The 22,527-nt window shown below is 40.7% G+C and overlaps 1 protein-coding gene across 1 annotated transcript in view; it reads right to left on the bottom strand.

The window, feature by feature from the left end:
* Positions 1 to 21,889, bottom strand: part of XKR4 (XK related 4) — a 211,258-nt gene extending 189,369 nt beyond the window's left edge. Inside the window, exon 1 of the mRNA XM_066563233.1 lies at positions 21,048 to 21,889. Coding sequence (XP_066419330.1) covers positions 21,048 to 21,889 — 842 coding nt within the window. The remainder of the gene's footprint in view (positions 1 to 21,047) is intronic.
* Positions 21,890 to 22,527: the final 638 nt, after the last annotated feature.

Raw genomic sequence — 22,527 nt, 5'->3', positions numbered from 1 at the left:
CCTCTAATGTCTGTAGACACTATTGTCTTGCCTGCTCTCCTAGACAATCCATAACTGGGGAGAATATAGCTCTATTAACCTTGCTTTATCAGCCAGCATGTCAAAATCTGTGCTATAAATCTTCATCTTAATCATTTATGATTAAATATTCAGATGAGATTATGTGCAACCTAATTCTACACATCCATCTCTACATCCCTAATTAACAAGAGACAGCAACAGAGGGAGCAAACCACCACCTTTCTGAAGTAATGAGACAAAACCGAGCTTTTGTAGACAACTTTCATTTCTAAGCACTTCTTTTTAATCACCATTTAAGAAAGAAATATCATTAATGAAGTTATGTATATCAAATTATACATCTGCTGCTTCACAATAGATTGCTAAATATTGCACTGTTAGTCCCAGTAGCCCCAAAAATTCTTATTTTTATGAAGCCTCACTGGTTTCAATTTTTTCCCCATCTGTCAGAGAATTTGATATCCATACAATGGAAGATGCATGGGAGAAAACCTTCCAGGGCTCAGTGGGTAAAATTCCTCCCTGCTCAGAAAAGCAATGTAAGACTTAAGAACCACTAAAAACCCTCTTGGCGTATCACAGTTTTAGTTCTATTTAGAACTGCTTTAGCTTTAAGAACCAAATTTGAGATATTGAAACCTGAGAAGGAATGCAAAAATGTACCTCATACTGAAACTGAAGTTGTTGATACACATCACCAGATTTTCAGAAAAATCAAACTTGAAAGCTACTAAAGGCATTACTTAAGCTGAGACAGCCAACTCAACCTGTAAATCACAGGCTCCAAGCCAAAGAGATCTCCTAGGAAAAGACATAAAGTCTGTCCTTCTATCAGCCTGAAACTGACTCTTCATTATACTTTCTCGAACTGTCCAAAAACAGATTCATTGTCTGTATGAGATAACCACCAAAAAAAAAAAAAAAAAAAAAAAAAAAAAAAAAAAAAAAAGCTTAATTAAAATCTCATGTTGGGGAAGGAAAGAAGCAGAGAAAAGAAAAACATAATTATGTGTTCTTGCATCAACCTGGAACAAGTATGACCCAATTCATAAATGAAAGCACTAAATTTCAAAATGACAAGTTGCATTTTTAGCATGAAACTTTCCTCCCTAATGTGCAGGCATTTTCACAAAATTACTGGAATAAAAGATCTTTAAATTTGTTCCCTCTCAGACAAAACTACTTGCTAAATTCAACCTGACTCCATTATATTTCCCCAAATGACATTTTTCAAACTTATTTGGGGAGGAAGCAAAGGAGGGCAGGGAGGGGGAATTGCCTGGCTCCATCCTCTGCTGGTTTTTCTAATTGCATTTAAATGATCCGTGCAACTGGTCTCCTACGACTTCCCTGAGGGGTGATATTTCACAGTCTAGCTAATCTCACTATTGAAATGTGTCCTGTTTTTCAGCAAAAATTTCACTAGTATAAAGCACAACTGGAATAAGTTTTGTTGACTTCTAAAAGTTTTTAAGTTAGTTTTAAGATCAAGAAATATATAAATACAGCATATCAGCAGACTATACAAGTCTGGATGGTTTAGCAGGGCAAACTAACCTGCCACCCAAGCTGCCTCATGTCTACTCATGAGTCAAGCATTTGGTCCAACAATATTTTTGCTGTATCTGAATGAATGATAGTTACCTTCCTAAAAGGAAAAAATAAACAGAAAAAGAAACAATGTAAGCCCCAACTTTTTTTCACATTGCACACACTTAATACTTGATTTATTTAGTCATCTATTTCTCTGTCTCACTCATGTGACTGAATTTGTGAGTTCAGTAAGCACAGGCCAGGTTCTTCATCTGCTTATGTGTCTGCTTAGCACAGGTGGCATGGTGCTTGCAGGACCAGAGCTTTGTACACATCTCCTCACTGTGAGGGCTGCTGAAGCATTACTCATCAAACAAAAATCCCAACTCTTTGGATAAAAAAAAAGTTCCACTGTTCTACTGCTCTCAGTGGTTGAGTAATCCCTTTTGCAACTATTATTAGCAACCTTACTATACAACTTAATGGCCTGATTCTATATATATATATTTTATTTTTTTCCCTAGGTTGACTAAGACACTACATGCTTTGTGAATTTCTGAACTGGAGTCAGTAGGCTGGTTAAAAGGGGCACAGACATTATTAAGCCTCTGGGGATTTCCTGAGGAGCCTAAAGCAGGGGTGCCTCTGCCTGCAGACCAACGTGCAGGGTATTGTGCCCACTCACCTTTTGTGCTTTAAACTTGTTTGACACTCAGTAAAGTACTACTTAATTACTTAGGGCTGTGGCACTCTGAACAAGAGAGAAGGCATTCTAGGCTCAGACAAGCATCTTTTTCAGATTGACTCAGTTTCTGAATCACCTAGCACCTAGATTTACATAACACAAAGGAAAGGAGACACATCCACATCTGAGGTTAAAAAAACTCTAGTGTGAACCAGTCAACAAACACTACATAACACAGTCTAAACAAAGTGCTTCAACACTTATATATTTGACATATACAGTTGTAGACAAGGAATATACATTCTGGCCCAGTGATGCAATACCATTATTCTTCTCATTTAGTCTCAATCTCTGGCTGTCGTGCTTATTCTGCAGCAGCAGGTAAGAATGCTTCAAAATATTGAAATTAAAATTAAAATAAAGACATTTACACAGTAACATGATGTTATTTCCACATTTTAATTTGAGGATATTATACAACTCTACACACACAAAACTCACAAGCACCTCAGTTTGCAGGAACTGGTGAAAGTACCCTGAAACCCCAAGCAGGCAGTCTTTCAAAGGCACACAGTCAAGTAAAACACCCAGGCTAGCTTTTGTTTGGAGTAGTTTATCCCTACATGCAGGATCTAAATGGCATAAAGTTACTCAATCTTCAGTGACAGCATTTCTTCCATCACTTTGCAGACACAGAAATAAACACTTGAATGCTCCCAGAGGACGAGCAACCAGTAAACTCTCACCAAGACTAGGTATCTAAACTGAATATTCTACCTTTTGAAAAAACTTGGTCCTGTGGATATATTGTCATAGCAAAGCTTAAGCAAGATTTTCTGGCATGCCACAACATATGGAAAGCTCCAGTTTAACTGTGGTCTCAGGGTATGCCACAAATATACAAGCTGGAATCCTATTTGAGAAGATGTTTAACGGGAGCTTAAATCATTGACTCTGAAGTTTTTAAACCCCCTGATTTCATAGCATGTGACAATACATCTCTGTGGAGCAAAATTAAACTGTAGAAAGACTCAATTAGTTTTGACTGTATTTCTACCAGCAATTTTTTTTTATCTGTTCAGATCATGCCTGGAGAATAAACAAAATCCCACTATGCTCAGACTAGGCTGTGAAATGCAAACTCCTATCTGATATAAAATTCAGAATTCTGAAAACAAAAAGAGCTATGGTTTGGAAATTCTGGCAGAATGGCACTGCAGGGATTTAAACATGTCTCCTGGATGAGAGGATGAGAAGGAAGAGACTAACAGCAGGCGTATAAACTGTCAGTGTGTCATGAGCTTTGGGTCACTCAGTGAAGCCATGGCTGTGGCCACACAGTGCCCCTCAAAATTCAGCTGCATTGGTTGTATTTAAGCACACCTGCCAGTGAATTAGTTCCTTTCATACTCTACAGTCTCTTGCCCAGCTCTACTGAAAACTTCCAGGGTGCATTACAAAATTTTCCTTGCAGCAGTAAACATGCAGCACACTTCCTTTCCCTATAAAATTCAGTAAAGTACTGGGAAAGTTCCCTGCTCAGTGTGGCAGTGCCAATCTTTAGTAAACCCTGTTACACTTTGTTTCTTCCCCTCTCGTCCTTTAACTGTATGTCTTTACAAAAGTCTTTAAAGGAAAGGACACTTATAGCATCACTTACTCATAGATGGATAGTTGATGAATAATTTTATTTCTCAGCTTCTTAAATATGTAGCTGTTCTCCAGTCTTATGGTGCCACATTTATATTAACAGATTTAAAACACAGATGCAATTTACGAGCTCTTTCAGTATTCTGGAATTGGAATTATTAATTCCCTTTGATTTTTCTAAGAAAACCTCATTTACTGTTGCTTTCACTGCAGTTGTGGTTATTTCTGTTTTACTATCATCATATACACTGTCTTCCCTTTACCACTATGATAAATAGAATTGTCTTTACTGAAAAATTGGGGAAATCATCTAGTTTATCTAGTTTATCTTTAATCTCTCTTCTTATAAAATAGCAGCTGTCTTTCCTCCTTTTTCTGTCTCTATTACAGAGCTGAAGAGTGTTTTATTATTTGTTTTGTGTTTCTTTTTTCTGTAAAGGCCAGATCAGCTTGGTTTTGGAAAGTCTTACTTTCCAAACCTCTGAGCCTCAGTGCTGCTTAAACAACTGGGAAGGAAAGGAGACAAGGTGGCAAGCCATTATTTGCAGATTACTAATGGTTTTACAAACACACACTTTGTTTAAGAGCTACACCCTACAATTCTTTCTCTTTTTCTGATGTTCAGATTCTCTGCAGTGTTAGCATAATCAATTTCAAAGAAATTTATAATTTCTTTATATATTTGCAGGAGCAAATTTCTCTTACTAGCCAATTGCCTCAGTTACGAAATTTTGCTCTTTTGGGGAAAACAAAACAAAACAGAACAAACCACGTAGCAACTTTGTTTCTTCAAAAAACATAAAATTAAGTTATCTGTCATCATGCTGTTGAAGATTATTCAGTGTTATCAGTCTTCCATAGTGTCCTCATTCCTTACTGAGAAATTTTAAAAGTTCTAAACTATCCCCATCAAAAACAGAGCATTGTGACACATCTTAATACATTAGATACTTGATGAAGACTCCGCATGAAAACATCTATGATGGTTACTAATGTGTTGTGCTCTCCAGTATGCATTCAAGCAGTTTAAATCCCCCACAATGGATAACATTTTCACAGATTTCTGGAATTCCTACCCTTCCCTTTCCACAACACTACTCCAGCAACCCAATGCTTGGCCAGGTAAACCACCTTTCCAGACCTTCTAAAAAATTACTTTTTAAACACACATACCCCTCTCTTTCAAGTTATCATGTGATTAATACACAGTAGAATACCAGCATGTCACTAATTTCAGTTCTCTTTTCTTGGTAGCACACAACACACAAGTCTCTATTTCCAGTCATGAATTCACATAATTCAAGTCCTGTACAGGTGTTTCCACTTCTTCTCTTTTCTTGCACAGGTTTTTGATGGGTCTGTATCCACATTTCACCTTTTTCCTTAGAGACGACATGCAGCCATTGAATAGATCAAGTACCATCCTAGGAGCCATGTACCATTGACACTTTTTTAAGGTTAAGAAAACCTTAGAGTTTTCTTCATTAACCAAATTCCTGTTAACAACTCTAGATCCACTGTCCTATCCTCATTTTCCCCATTTTCCTCCTTTTGCACCTATTTTATACATATATATATATGTTTGAAGTCCTTCTTCCAGATGTGTCAGCACCAACCTGAGACCAGTTTCTAAGTCAGACAAGAAGAATACATCCTTAGATGCCTCTTTCATCCAGCTGCACAATAACAGCTGATGCTTCAAAACACATCCCTTGTAGCCTCCTGAGTTATGTGCTGAACACCAGTGCTCCATCATGCATCCAATCTCTTATCCCACTGGAACATAAAGGAAATTTCTGAACATCTTAAAGACACTTTAAATCAAAGTAGAAACACATCCACCACTGACCTAATGTTCCTTACTGCTACATGTCACTGACCTAATGTTCTTTGCTTCTTCCATGCATGCTGTATGATCAGCAAACTGTTTCCAAAATTAAAATCTCTGGTGCAGTTCTGATGAAAGGCCAGGTTAACCAGGAAGTTAAATAACAAGACCAGCATTTCATTCACAGCAATGAGCCAAAACCTGTGGCATTACCTTGCCTCCAGGAAACAGGGATTTCTATGAAGATGGTATGGCTCCACTTAAACCATTCCTAAATCTATTCAGACTATAGTGGAACTTTGGAGAAGAAATTGCTCAGCTATGGCCTTCCTTGCAGGCAAACAGGCTGTGAGAGAAATCCTGGCTATTTTTTTACCTCATCAGCCAGATGAATTGGAGAATACTGTAGAAGTTTGAAGGGCAATTATTTTCTTCACAGCAACATGGGAAAACATGTTACTCCTCAGTCTCAGTTTCAATCTGCAATTTTCCTGGAGAAATACAGTCCTGAACTGCCTCTTATCACTAAGACAATTACAGGTCTCTAGGTATGATTTCATTATACATCTCTGGCATAAACACTGTCATAGAAAGAAGGCTACCTAAAAAAGGGCTTTCTAGAAAATACAGACTGTAGAGAACATAAGGGGCAAATTCATAAAATTAAGCACAGTACTTAACATTTCGTGGTTGTAGGCATCCCTTGCCTTCCATACAAACCCCCTTCCACGGATAGAAGATAAATTGCTATGGTTTAAATTATTATAGCCCTAAACCTTTGTAGGAGTGCTTACTGTCATTCAGCCAAAACAGAAGAAAATTTATGCCAAATTTGTGACAAACCAGTGTGAATACATTTGAGCCACTACAGAAAAAGCAATGCATGAAAAGAGAAGTCCCAGTCTGAGTTCAGATATGAGAGTTCTAGTGGTACATGAAATGTATGCCATTGGTATACTACCAGTTTTACATTTTCCTATCAACAGGCAAAAGCATTAGAGTGAGAAGGGATTTGTCTCTTTTTCACCACAGTTATTTATGACTGTGAGAAAAACAAATCTTGTTCAACCAGTAGCTAACACTCAGCAGTGTTGGGTTACTAGTGGGAATGGAAGGGAAAAAAAATAAAACTGACTCTTCGAAAATGCAAAAGAGGTAAAACTTCCAGAAAGCGCATTGTCCTCAGCTGATGGATCCCATGTGTCAGACAGTTCAGGAAGAGTTGGTTCAGTCTTTCACCCATGGGATAAATCAAAGGTAACTAATATACTGAAACACTGCTTCAAAATAATAACAAGTTAAAAGAAAAGTGACAAGTTTGTGAGATGCTAGTTAACAAGGTTCAGAGAAAATATTCACATGCTTTAAAGCTGGTCCTGGGCTACAATTTGGATTCAGAACACAAGTAAGCAAACTCTGATTTAGCATGTAATTAAGAAATCCTCTCTGAATTATGCAACTTTCATTCACTTCTTCAGAAGATATGAGAACACTGCAACCACTTGCCAAGTTTGATCCCAACATGCCATGGGGCAAATGGAGACCCTAAACTGTCATACTCTATTTAAATCATATGTAGGCTAAAGTGAGTGTGATTGCTTGGTATATTAAATTACTACTAGTGTGTTGATAATTCCTCATGAACAATCTATGATTCTGAATTATTTATTGAGGAGGAAGTGGCTTTTGAAGTGAACATTATTTCTCTCTAAGAGCTAATGCTTGAATATGATAAAAATACTTGCCAAGGGAAAAAGGAAATTAAAGAAGATACTTCTATGCCTGACAGTTCTGAGATTCTACCTTATTTTGTCATGGATTTCTTCTCTTTGTGAAGTCTATAGGCAAAAATTATGTTCATATTAAAAAAAAAACCAACAAAAAACCAAAAAAACCCCAAACAAACAAAAAAAAAACCAAACCAAAAAAAGCCATGGGACAGCCTGTGTAAGGAAATTGCTTGCAACAAATCCCAGGTACATACACATTCAATGATGGCAGTTAATATCATTCCTAAACTATTCCCATGGCTTTGTGCTTCCTTGCTTTTAGAATCCACTACAGCTTCGAGGGAGCCACAGAACAACCTTCCCCTGGCATCCTGGCATCATGAGTGGTAGATCACAGAATCAGAGAGCTTTGGCTTGTAGTGCAGATGAAGGACACTTAACAGAGCATGGTGTGACAGCAGGACAGAAAGAAGGACCCAGTTCTCCCACTGGTCCTTCAAGTTTGCAGACAGACTTTTCAAAGCCTTGTCCCCTTGAAAGACTTCACATGTTTTTGAGGATGGGGAATTGAAAGCACAGATGAAGCAGTGACAGGCTCCCACACAGTAAGATAAATCCAGTGTGAGACATTCTCCATTGTGGCCAAATTAGAATTTCATTGCTCAAAGATGTAGTATCTTATTTTGATACTACATTGTTGAGTCACAGTGGCAATATTTATACCCAAAACAATTGCTTGAAATGAGCATAAATCCTGCTGTCTTCTCCATATCTATTAAGGTTGCTATTCATGAAGAATTCTCCAAAGAATGATTTATGAAATGCCATTAGAAGACATATTTCTGTTGTTTATTTACTTGCAAATAGTTTATATACAGTAAACATGCATGAAAGCATTTAGTAAATTTTCAGAACAGATCTGAATGTTGAGTTTATTCTTATTTCAAGGTTATTCTTAGTTTTCAAGGTGCCAAAGTTAATTTCTTTGATAACCAATCCTTTGTTCCTACTAATTAGAAATATCCAAAACAATTTGCTATTTAAATCATATGTCATTGCTTCTGATCCTTGATTGGATGAGTAATGAAATTAGGTAAGACCCATATGAATTGTGAATATTACTACTGAATATGTAATTAAGGTTTTGATTAATATTCTGGCACTCAGGCTTAAAATACACCTTCCATAAGTATTTGCACTCATAAAGCTCAAGCTGAAGAAATCAGTACAAGTCATTAACACAGTCAAACTGAATTCATACGTGAACTTCAAAAGAATACTTGTAAGATTTTTCTTATGATGATGGGTATGTACAGTGTCCTTTTAAGTTTGACTCCTCTTTTAGTGCTAGCTGTCATATGAAGCTAATGGCCATATTTTCTCCTTAGGTGCTGGCATAAAATTAAAAACTAGGGATATAGATTTTTCTGAGGTATTGAAAATATTCTGTGTTAATACACGCTGATTATGTAAATGCCGATTGTTTCAAAGCCCAATGAATCATTTTGTGGAAATTTAATATCCTTTAAGACATAGCATTACATTAAAACCTTGAAAATTTATGGGGTTTTTTCATGCAATGTGCCCCTATTTCCCACCAATAGAATGCATTAGGATAATTTTTCATGTCATTACTGAAATATACTTAATTATGGTGACAGTCAACATTTTTAAAAATGTTCTTTCCATCCAATACTTTCTGCACTTCAAGAAAGCCAATCAGAAAGATATGAAAGTATAATTTCTTTTTTTGTTTTCTAAATCTCCCATTTGTAAAACAACATAAGAATTAATGATAACAACCTATTAACATGAATTCTGATACTGTAGGGTATTCCACACACCTGTCCTAATAAAAGACCTGTAGCAAAATTCTGGCTCTTAGCAGAGAATGGGTTGACTCCCTTGTGAGTGCATAGTGTGTTATAAAGATATGGCAGTGTAATGAGAGCTAGATTCAAGAAAAAGGATTGACTCTAGGTCTGAAATTGATTTTGGGATGAATTAGGAAAGGCTCAAAAATACTCCCCTATCTTGAACATGCACTTAGACCACCAGAACTAGTAGCAACTCCTCATTACTTCTATTTCAGAACTATCCCCAAACCTGCACATAAAATCATCCTCCTGCTGTTCTAGGAAGTTTTTATAGGAACAGGAGAACCCTCTTGCAGCTTGTCACCTTTTCAACATGGGTGAGGCTGGAGGCTGTTAATAAGCTCTACTGGAAGAGCAGAGGACACACAAAGATTAAAGACTTGCTCTGGGCTGTCTCAGGCAGGTCCCACTTGAAGAACCTTCAATGGCCCAATTCCCAGTTTGGTCAGGAGACCAGCATTCCCTCTCTAAAGGAGCTGTACTTTTTCACTGATGAGTGCAAAGCATCCATAAACACACAAAACAAGCCAAAATTCTCAGTCTACCTGACAGCACACGAGTAACAGGTACAAACTGACAAGGGAACAGGTCCCTTTCAACTACAGCCTCCACAGTTCCTGGGATTTTATGTTCTGCTTCTCCAAACCGACCATCAGGGGCTGAGTAAGCCTCTTATGAGACAAACTCAGGAACAGAGTTATTTTGCACCGACTTATTAATTATTATATTATTAAAATAACTGACTTATTTTGCACTCAATGTTAGTTTTCTCAGAAGCTCTCTTGGTTTAATCCAACTATGAAGAGAACACTCCCAATAACTAATTCTCTAACTCAATTGAGAATACTTGAGAATAATCAATTGGATTATCAATGGAGTAGCTCTTCTACAGAAGTGACACAAAGAGAATGAAGACAGGTTATAGAAAAATGTACATGTCCAAAATTTTATTTTTTAGGTAAAGAAAAAAAATAATGAATAACATACTTAAGGACTAAACATAGCCCTTAGTCCAGATAGGTAATTTTCATACAATGTTATCATGAGTTCTTAATTTGTCTGTGTGGTAAAAATTGCTAACAAATGGTTGTTGACTGTAAATGCAATCCCTCCTTTTGACACATGCATTAACACACTATTGTAAAAGTTCAAAGTCGTTATTATTGAGTTCTCTCTGCCACATTAATTATCCTCTGCACTGTATTTGGCTTCACTTGGGTAAATCCTAAGTGCCCAATCATTACTTATCCATTTAATATTCTGTGAGCTCTGTTTACATTTATGTTTTTTTTTCAATAATTCTGCATTGAGTCCAGTTTCCACCAATACTATGGGTAATGTTCTATGCTCAGCCTATTTGCCTATTTGTCACTTATGTCATTGTTTCTGAAGCTGAAGTGTCTGGTGCTTGGAAGCTTCAGGTTGAAGTTGATTCTAGCTCCTCCACTTTGTTTAGAAAAATTCCTAACCCTTAGGCCAGTTTCCCACAGCATGCTGGATCCAGCTTAAAAAGCAAACAAACAAATAAGGATAACAGCTCAAAAGCTGAGGGGATGAGCTAATCTGAAGCAGCAATAGTATGTGAAGGAAATGGGGTGAAGGACAGAACTTTGATAAAGCTATGTAGTATATTCTGGGTATAACAAGCATAAAGCCTTGTGGAAAGAAATCTTTAAAATATTGAAATCTTATTTTAATAGCTCAATACTGTCCATTATATAAAGATGCTCATGTTTTCAGCATATTTAACTTAAAACTGGTTTTGACAGACACATTGAAATGATAATTGATTTTTAATTGTTTCTAACTAGATCATTTTCCATCCGAGTATCTCAAAGTATATTACAAAAATAAGGCTTCATAATATCCATAGACTAGACTGCAAATATGTACTAGATAACTAAAGAATAACATCTTCAGAAGTATGCTCTGCTTTTGACTACCCAAACTGAGCTTTTAAATATCCTTCTCTTTTAAGAAAAAATAATATAAAAAGCTCCACTCCAATTGAAGTTAAAGGGAGCTGGAGTTCTTAATTTCTGAAACACAGACTAAGGGCAACCAAAAGAAAACCAAAATTATGCATACTGAAAAGCTAGGCTCCACTTGCTGTGGAGCTTGAGGTGAGTTGGGAAATAAGAAGCTGGGACATGAAGACTGAGGTTTATTTCAGCCACAAAACTTCTGCTTATGTTGATAAAAATCAACTACAAAAATAGTATCAGGAAATGAACACAGAGCAAGAACCAGGAACTCAAACAATTTTTAAATTGCAGTTTTAAAATTGTTATTTCATTCACTTTTACAAGAAACAGCAGAGAAAAAGTGTAGAACAACTAATGGTTGCATACATCAAAAACAGCTTTCTTCTATCTCTTTTTCTAAGTTTGATTACATATGACAAAGAAAGGTTGATAAAAAAAAAATTAATAAACCAATCCTTCGGCTAATTCAGTTAATCTGGAGCTACTCCTACAAGCTTAAGCAGGCATTTTCATGGACATCTGTATTATAGTGCCCTTTGTGGTTATACTATACATGAAGCATGAATGTTCGTTAACAGAAATACTTTCAGGGTAAGAGAAAGAGAGAAGGTTAAAGGGTGGGAAAAGGTAGAAAAAATTAATTAAACTGTAATGAAGAAAGACAGGGAAACCTCTTTTTGGTCTCATTACAAAGCCCTATTAGGTCTTCCTCTGTATCCTCACAAACATGACATTTCTACATCAGTGTTATGTCACAGCTCTGGCAGGAAGGGCAGTGAATGTCCCCATCCAGCCTTGCCTAAGCATCAGTGCAGAAACCATTCAGGGAGACAAGAACTGACCCCTCACAGCTGGAAAGGGCGGTGGACTGAAATCTCCTAAAACCTGAGCAAATACTCTAATCACAAGGGACGTTTCTCCAGTACTACAAGACAAGGCTGAGTCTGCAATATTTGTTGGGGATATAAGCTTGTCATTGCTCATAAAGCAGATTTAAACAATGCTTGCCAACTGGATCCACTGAGGGATTTTTGTGCCACTGCAGCCTAGCATCCAGTTTGCAATGGGCTCAAATGAGGAAGAACTCAGGCTGTGTGTGCTGGGGAATTTCTGGACACAGATAACAGGCAGGAATACAAGCCCCCAGGCAGCTTTCAAGTTGAACATTATGGTCCATTATGTTTAAGTTCCTCAGGTAACTTCATACAGGATCACAGAATAACAGTGGTGGGAAAGGACCTCTGGAGACCATCCAGTCCAAGTCCTCTGCTAAATCGAGTTCACAGAACAAGCTGCACAGAAGCATATTCAGGCATGTTTTGAATATCTACAAAGAAGAAGACTCCACAAACTTTTTGGGCAACTTGCTCCAGTGCTCTGACACCCTCACAGTAAAAAAGCTCTCCTCACAAGGCTGTTAGGCCAAATTTTCTAGGTCATATTTTCAGGTCTATATGCCTGAAGAACATCTGAATTCTGCTTTCAGAGCAAAGTGCTATTATAGATCTGTCTCACAGAAATATTTCCATATAAAGCGAGACTATAAAGGTTAGGGTTGAAGAATAATAAGAAAAGACAAAACTGCATCCATGCCCTTCCTTTAGATAAAAGCCCACACACATTTATAATGACAAAGCTTATCATTCCACACAAGCCACTATTAAAATGTGAAAATATCAGCATAGTGGCTTTCATTGCTTTCTATGCATGTATAGATCTCTCTACAGATAGCTGATGTCTGGTGCTTGATATTTAAAGGTACTTTCCTTGGTCCTGCAGGAAGTAACCCACCGATCCTATGTACTATCCATCACTCAAAGAAGTTGGCAGGATCCTAGAATAGATCAGATGTTTACATGAAAACATCCCATTAAAGCGAGTAATGTTGAAAACTGTGGCAATGCTAACCTTCATTTTTTAAGGGCAGAAATTAATCTGATATATAACAGCTGATAGAGATAAGGAAAACTGTCCATCTATCTGTAGGTTAATTCCCTTTTTATTCACCATAAAACATTTGCATCCTTCTCTAAAGCAGCTGGCACCATCCTTGGTACATTAGTCTCATCTAAGTCACACCTTCCAACTTTAGAAGAACAAAAAGTAGATACTCTCCCTGTCATATCATTACCTGCTAAAATTCTTTTGAAAACACCCCACAAAACAGTCTCACTCCATGTGCTCCAACTCGTGACATCAAATCATTTGTGACTGATAACATTAACCACCCCCACTGATTACCCCTGCCAATCAAACAGATTTATACAGCTCACCACACAAGCCTTTTACCATGAACACACTGAGCAGCACAGGCTTGTTGTCAAAGGAAAGGTAATGAAAATAATAACATGATACAGCAATTATTTTATCTTGGGGGAAAAAGTACATTATAACCCATTTCAGCCATTCAGGCAGGGAAACAGAATGAGAAGGAGAGTGATAAGAAACCACTTCAGCAACCAGAGCCCACGGGGAGATGATAATTCATGTTATGGTTGTCAGAAAATTCAGGTAAAATCTCTTGGAAAAATATATACCCAAGACCTATTATTTTTTAATTCTAAAATTTATGAAAAGATGTTTTAGAGTACTCTCTTTCCTGTCAGCTTATGCCAGACTGATATCTCACATTTTTATTTATCATTGTTCAGATGACTACTCACTGCAGTGAGAGTTTATCTAGCATTTTCTCCATGTATCTAATATTTTTACTGTGAATTTCCCCAGACCTACAACTCTTCTGTTTGCTTGCCTGTTTCTACAGTTTCTCAAGCAGTCACTGAGGAAATTATTCAAACAATTCCTCTTTGGTCAGTGGCTAAAAGGAAACAAACTAGAATTAGGTACATAGTTAGGAGTATTAGCTGATATTCCCATGCCTTTTCAGAACCTTCCTCCTTTTCTACATGCTCCTTCATGTGCTCTTCAATATCAGCCTCCTTTCATTTTAAAAATCAAGTAAATCAAAGCAGTTCTTTTTATAGCCTGTTTGCCCCTTCCACGCCCATATCCACTTGACACAATGCATACAACTGACAGCTGTGCTAAAATTGACAAAAAAGGCACCACTTTGTAAACGTACTTTAGCAAACAAAAAATTTTTCTTGAAGTGCAAGCAAAAGAGCTATTGATTTTCTCTGTGCCTGACAAATCCCTCCCAAACAACTTGTTTACTGAAAATGTAAGTCACTGCTGTGATTTATCTGCTACACATTAAAAGCTACTTAATTGGAACAGAGAGACAGAAGAATAAGGTAACACCAAGTGACAGAAGAATTGATTTAATTTTAGTTTTATTGGAGCTTTTGTATCTTTGTGGCCAAGTCAGTTCTTACGGACAAATATTAACAACTAAGCCAGCTGACAAGGAGAATACACTTCTGAACAAGTTAAACTGTGAGGTAAATGACCTGATGAAGGAAGGAGGATAACTGAAGCCACAGATTATGCTGTGGTGTTACACTTTCTTGCTTTCCCACAAGAGATGTGGACATGCAAACTGACCTTTCAGAAAGAAATACTTTTTCTGATGTAAGTAACAGAAATTTTAACAATAACAAAAAAAACCAAAACAAAAAAAAAAATCATCTGGTTGCAAGAACATTCTGCAAGGTTATAACATTTAGAAACAAATTATGATGTGATGCATTTCTTTCAATTCATGGTATGTACATATAATCATTTGTTCACAGCACCAGAGGACTCTAAAAGAATACATGTATATGGTGATATGAAATTCTCTGAAACACAAACCCCTATAATCTTATCAATTTTCCACTCTTGGAAAAAGGCAAATATAAATTCTTCCCATATATAAGTTTCTAGAAAGCATTCTGTGCATAAAATATCAGTTTTCCTACTAAGCCAGTTGTGTGATCAGAAATCAGTGCCTAAGCAGTCCTTTGAAAATATGAAAACTTATGTAACTGATAAATATTCTCTACAGAGAGAACGCTTGTTAATTATTAAAGTACAGTATCTTTCTTCTAAAGTACATCAGCATCTTTTACACATAGCTAAGGTTATTAGAATAAACTGAATACCAAATCTGATTTGTATGCAGACTTGTAAGAGATTTTTAAGAACATAGTAAAGCTTCACTCCTGTTTCAAAAAAAATATGAAAGGCACAGACTTCATCTGCATACCACTATCTTCAGAAAAGAGAACAAAAAATAAAGAAAAAAAAGGGAATTAAAAAAGAGTCAAAAATTTTGAATATTTATTCTGATGAATATATTACCAAAAGTTTAAATGTGGTCAGGCCACTTACACAGTGGGCTGCCCTTTTAATCCTGCTGAGGGAAAAAACCCACAACTTTATTTCCTGTTTCTGACAGCCCATAACCTTTCCTGAGACCTAAAGACACAGCAAGCAAAATAGTTAGTCAGTAGGATTTTAACTCAAGCACTGCAGTAACTCAATAAAAGAAATATGGCATTGCTGAGTGGCAGCATTTCACTACACTAAGAGACAGATGGGGAGGATATGCAATAATCTTGTCTAGGAAATAGTTATGATTCATAAATTTCGACTCCATGTGACAAATTATCTGACAGATTTCAAAACAGTGAGAAAAACTGGTGTCAGATTGAGATATTATCGCATCTTAGTGTGAAGTCCAATGGCAGCTGGAATTATTGACCACATAACTACACCAAATTCCTACATTGTTACTGAACAAAAGTGTCAAAAACTACTATGTAGATCAAAAGTGTGAAAAGAAATGAACCTATTTAAGTCTGGAGTTGAGCTAAGACTGATGTTTTTCTTAACTTGAGCTACTTTGCTGGGACTTCCAGTTTAGGGCATCAGTCATGCTCAGTGGTGAGCACCTGAAGAAGTTGTCAGGATTTCTCACACGCAGAGCAGACACCCTTTTTCCTCTTTTTTTTTTTTTTAACATCTAAGAGTGTCAAGTTATTGCAGAAGTGAAGGTTATGAGCATAAGCAATGGCATTTCTTTAGCAGATGATCCAGACCTGTGAAAAACGTTTCCACAGGGCGCCAGAGAAATTACAACTCACCCTGGTCCCAGAATCCAGCATCACCTTTACAACCTTGCTCCAACTCCTTTTTTTACCAAATAAGAACGAGGAAGGATGAGGAAAATAATGGCTTCTTAGTACTACACATAAAAAGATACAGCCAATCCATAGCATCACTTGTCAGGGAACTGGATCCACTTCGGAACAGACACCTCTCCTGGACAATGCCACCAGGAAGGACAAGTAAGCAACTTGATGTGTCCTCCTCCTTCTCTGGGTGGTTTCCCACAGAGCTAGGAAGTCTCAGTCAAACCCCCTCACTCTGTTGAGAGGGATATACTTAATCATCTCAGTATTGCTTCTGCTATCCAGAAATAATTTTACAGGGTAATTTCCAGTCCTCATCTTTTCAATGATTCACCCTTCCTCTGGCCTAGTTAGCTACAGAAACCTGACAGTTCCCTTTCAGGCACTTTGTCTGCAGCCTTTCAGACAAAATGACAGACACTGGGGGAACTCCCAAGCACTCCAAGCACCAAGACAGCCTGCTTACACCACCCTGCTGCAAGGCACAGGAGCTGTCTCATGGAGTTACTTCTTGCTCTCCAGACACCACAAGACAGGCACCAGCAAGTTCTCCAGTCTCCTCCTCTTGTTCACCCAACTTCCCACAACGCACACTCCGCCCAGGGCTGACTGATCCCTCCCTCCCAGCTTCAGGAGCATGGCTATCTTAATCCTGCCAAACCAAGGGAACCTCAGCCAAATTTTTTTAAGGAAATGAACCAGCTCCACAGATGCCAAATGAACACTATGATCTCTTACATCCAGTCACCAAATCCTGCTATCCACAGCAAAATCTGAAAGTCGTGGTTAAGCCTGTGAAGTTTAGTGAACCAAAGGGATGCTCAAGGGCAGTGGTTACACACTCTCAGGCCAGGCTCAAAGGGTAATAGTTTATCTGAATCCTACTGGCCAATATACCTCTACAGAGGTCCTTACAGACTCTAAATTAAAGCATTCCCTTTCATTTTTTCCTTTCAATGGGATAGAAACATCCTGTGTATTGCATCCTCCTTGTGCAATCCACCCTGTGTATTGCATATCCCAGAGAGTCTACCAATAATAAGAGAGGTCTCTCACAGCACCTCCTTGGGAGAAGAGGGCTCCATAGTGTGGTTTCCATGGCCAAATATTGGTAAAAAGCAGAACACACTGGAAGTATGGATAAGGAAGCACATCTGTATCTATTTCTGAAGGCAGAATTGCACCAGTGATCACATTTCACCATGAAATTAGCTGCCAACAAATGCCTAGTTCCTGCACTCTCCTATGGCAAGCAGATCCTCAGAAACTTCACTGGAATTTTAACAGGTGGCCACTGCTATCAGGAAGTCCATAAACAGCCAAACCCCAGAGGAAAATTAAAAAAAATATATATATACATATATATATATGTATATATATATATTCTTTAAAAAGGAGCCATTTGATATTTCAATGTTTTTGGGGGGGAAAGTTACACCAATTTCAAGAGAAAAAAAAAATTAATATTTTATTCGGAATTTATTGGCAGCTTAGCTGATCCTGAAGTTCCCCTTTTTCACACTCAAGGAATAAAAACTGTTTTAGTGATTTTTGATTGCCTACTTCTAGAATTGTTCCATTCCACATTAAAGACCTCATTCATTTCCCATTAGCACATTTTAGTTAAAATTAACACATAATAATTTTCGATGATCTGGCTTTCAGTATGTTTGTAAACAAAAAATTAATCTCAGAGGAAAAGCTTTGAAATTGTTAAAAGTCATTCTGACAGAATTAATCACTAAAAACACATTTTTACAAATTTTTTATTTAATTCAAGGATATTAAGAGCACTGGAATTGTCAGTTGCATTGCTCTTTCGTCAGAATGGCTTCCTTAAATAAACAGTTGACACCATTGACTCCAAAACCTTTGGCAATGGGACAAATAAAGGGAAATTGAAGACCTCTGGATTCAATATTAATTTTAAGAGGAAACAGAAGACAACAAATACCACATGAAAACAAAATGATCACCAATTTTAGTAGCTAGAAAATCAGGCACAAGCAAACTTTCTCCTCATTCCCTGAGAGAAAAATGAGACACATATTACTGTCATTTTTACTTGGGGGAGATTCAGCGCAATAAGTAACAGAAAATTTAAACGTAGCTACAGGAGAGCTTTAACCAGGGGCAAAAGAAACAAAAAAAAAGGAAAAATCTGAAAGCTAATAAGAAACATAATGAGAGGCACAGAACAAAGGGTAACACGTTTTGTCAGTTGCTGGGATGGTGACCCCAGCACGTGTGCCCCTGTCTGACAGCAGGGTCTGTTCAGCTGTGTCAAAGAAGGAGTTAAATCTCCAAACACAGGCAACTGGAAAACATTTTAGATCATCTTTCTGCCTAAACAGCTTGAGCTATTTGCTCAAGGCAGTAACCAATGTTACACTGTAGAGTAGAAGTTCTGGACTATTAAGTGTCTGATTAGAGATACTGTTTCCAGAAAATTTCTACAGATCATGTTAGTTCTGACACCATGCTTATGTACAGAGTTTCTCAGGGTGTGATGTGACCTCTTCTCTTTGGTGCTGATTATTAGCTGTAGATGTCTCCAAAGGCTCTCCCTAATCAGGAATATATGTAAGGAATTAAAATGGAGCCACTTTAATCAATTATGAAGTGCTGATATGAAACACTCCATACTGCTGACCATATAATTTCTAAGTTTGTGGAAAACTGCAAATAAATACTACAAAGTTGCTGACAGACAGGCAATTTGATGGCTCTGTTTCACTGAAAATAAATTTAAAAAGTGTAACAGGCTAAACCATAAATAATGTTCTAACATGCCTTATCAGTTTAATATTCTGGTAGTCTTACACTGCTGCACATAAAACATGAAGAAAAGCTACATACGATCAAAAGAGACTCATCTAGCTTTAAATATAGAGGAGTAGGTGCTTTTGCAAGGAGGAAATCTTGTGTTAAAAGACAGTGTGCTTCATCAAAAAGCAAGCAGCTGGAGAGGTCTAAATCCCAGCCACCTCATCTGACAGAAGTGCTGTACAGTATTGGATCCCACCCTGCTCCACCCACAGCCCTCCCTGCTCTTTGTGTTCTCCAATACAGTCGTGACACCAAACCTTGTAAAACTCTCTCCTCTATCACTCAGCATGATCCACCCTGTTTGACTTCTATATGGATGAATATTAACATGAACTTCTGAGTACAATTTAAGCCACTGTACTTATTTTTCTACCTCTGCAGGGTGGGGACTAAACGTTACACAAAACCCATCATATTCAGAAAGTCCTAAACTTGTGTTTAGAAGGTAGAAGATAAAGGAGCATACAAGCATTCAAGATTTGAAACAAAGCATCACTTTTTGTTCAAAATTTTTCTTCTCTTTCAAGTCACATCATTGTTAATATGAGCACACCTGTAACTTTAATTTAGTTTCACAAGTTTAGGAAATTGAATTTGTTACAATGAACCAAATACTCTGGAAAGCAAAAGGTACTTAGTTGTGGCATTCCAAGATCTTTGGCCAAGTATCTAGCAGCGTTTGGACTCCTTCATGCTTAAGGGCCACAAGCAGAACTGAGCTGTGCTGGATACTGTGCTGACAGAGCAAAAGACAGACTTTGCCCAAAAGAATGAGACAGATATTAAAAGTACCAGCATTAGAAGTTTACAGGAACAACAAATTAAACTCCCTAATGAAGTAGTTGCAAAAAGTCCCAAGTGTTTCCAAAAGAGAAGGATGACATAATTTCTTTCCATCCGCAGACAAGAAACACAAAAGGTATTTTCCACTGTTGCTTTAGTGCACTTGCCCTACTGCATGACCTTCTTCAACACAGCATCTATCTTCCAAAATTTTATGTGAAAGTTTTACCTCTTTATACACTATACCTTCTGAACTCTGCTCTTTTCAGGCAGCACGAAATGTATTTGCAGGGCATTCAGCCTCCATATGAATCTTTCCCAGAAATTTGCTAAAACTGAAGGAAAAGTTTACTTTTGAAAACTATGATGTCATCTCCTCTTCCAGCAAGTGCCTTTCCCAACCCACTTCAGCACATCCTTTCCATAATGCACAGTACGTCACTTGCAGATGGTTTTGAGAACTGCTACTCAAAACTTTGATTTAGAAGACATTCCTTTAATACATCACGCATGTAGAAAATGGATATGCATAGCAAGGAGATGACTGTTCACAGCATATGTACACATAAATCTCAAAACAGGCATCAGGGCGTTACGGGAAAGTAACTCCTCACTGCCAGTGAAGTTCCCTACTGGCGGCAACGGTGTGCTGGCCACATGTGAGGAGACTCGGAGATGTGCATTACCGGGCTGTGCCCACTTTTCCCCACCTGTTCCCTAATTTTACCGAGCGTCCGGCGCAGGTTTCCCAGGTGGTTCTGGGCACCTGGCGCTGTGCGGGCTGGAGGCAGCCGGGCGCCTCCCGGGGCGGTCACCTGTGCAGTACAGGACTCTCCGGGACCCGGCGGGGCTCCCCTCTGCCCCCCGCGCCCGGTCAGCCCTGCGGGAGCCCGGTCACCCCGGCGGCCCGGGGCGCGCTGTCCCCAGGAGGGACCCCGAGGCGGGGCAGGCGGCCGCTCGCCGGGTGCGGTCCCACCCGCGGCCGGGCGTGCTCCCCCGTGGCCAGGGGCTCAAGCCCCGGCCCCCGTACCGCCCTCGCCCTGCTCCTCACCTCCAGACCTGCCCCAGCTGCAGGATGTGGACGAGCGACTGCAGGAGCCAGATGCAGAAGGCGCAGGACGCGGACCGGCCGCCGCCAGCGCGGGGACCGGCGGCGCCGCTGCCCGCGGCGTTGCTGCTGCTGTTGCTGCTGCTGTTGGTGGCGTTGCCCTTGCTGGCGGTGGACGCCTGTCTCTGCGGCGTGCTGGGGCGAGCGGCGTCGATGTCCGCGGCCGCGGAGCCGCTGCTCACCAGCAGCTTGCTCTCGGCGGCGGGGCAGTGCCCGGCGGCGGCGGCGGCGCTGTCCTCGGTGCTGAAGTCGTGCGCGAACCAGCGGAAGCTGAAGACCTGCACGGAGAGGGAGCCCAGCAGCACGAAGAATAGGGTGAGCCCGAACCACCAGCGCTGGCCCCGCAGGTAGTAGTCGACCGCCAGCCAGATGTCGGTGCCCACGTCCGCGAAGTACACGGCCAGGGCGGCCAGGATCCAGAGGCAGTCCCACAGCGAGTAGCGCCGCTGCTCCCTGCCCAGCCGCAGGCACAAGGAGGACGAGCCCCCGCCCGAGCCCCGGGAGCCCCCGCCACCGCCCCCTCCGCCGTCTCCTCCTCTGCCGCCGCTGCAGCAGCAGCAGCAGCACCGGGAGCCGCCGCCCGAACCGTCCCCGCCGCCGCCGCCGCTGCAGCACCCGCCCCCGGGCGCCTCATCGTCGTCGCTGCCGCCGCCCGGCCCGGCGCCGGCGGGCAGCCCCGGGGCCAGCGCCTGCACGGAGCCCGAGTGCTCGGAGTTCTGCAGCGGCGTGAACGCCACCTCGCCGCCCTTCTTCATCTTCCGCCGCCCGTCCGACTTCGCGGCCATGATGCCTCCCTCAGCCCCGCTGGAGAGCGAGCGGGAGCAGCGAGCGCTCCTTTATCCCGCGCCTCCTCCTGCTCCTCCTCCTCCGCCTCCTGACTCCTGCCTCCCGCCCTCCGCCGCCGCGGACCCGCCGCTCCCCGCGTCCCCTGTCCCCGCTCCGCGCCGGGCTGCGCGCCCGCGGGCGGCTCCTCCGCGGCGGCCGCGTCCGCAGCGCCGCCTGTCTGCGGGGAGCCGCGCTCAGCCCGCCCGCCCCGCCGCCGCCTCCGCGGGGGCCGGCGGTGCCGGGGCCGCCGCCGCCGCGCTCTGCTCGAGCCGGGAGCAGGCAGGGCTGCGCTGCCCGGAGCAGCGCATCCCGCACCCGCCTCCCCGCCCGCCTCCGCCCGCACCCGCCGCCGCCACCACCCAGCTGACTGACGCCGGGAAAGAGGATGACCTCATCCCTCTTCCCTCGCTGCCACCGCCCCCCGCCCGGCACCGGCACCGGCACTGGCGCAGGGGCGGGGAAGGGGGCGCTCGGCGGCCGGGAGGGGAGGGCGCGGCGCTGCCCCGAGGGTGCGGAGCGGGCCCTGCGGCGGCGGGGCCGGGCGGTGTCTCTGCTGCCCGGCCCGGGGAGGTGGGCACGGCGGCGGCGAGAGAGCGGG

This window comes from Molothrus aeneus, chromosome 1 (assembly GCF_037042795.1).
Source record: "Molothrus aeneus isolate 106 chromosome 1, BPBGC_Maene_1.0, whole genome shotgun sequence".
NCBI lineage: Eukaryota > Metazoa > Chordata > Aves > Passeriformes > Icteridae > Molothrus > Molothrus aeneus.
This window is presented reverse-complemented; position numbering and strand designations above follow the sequence as displayed.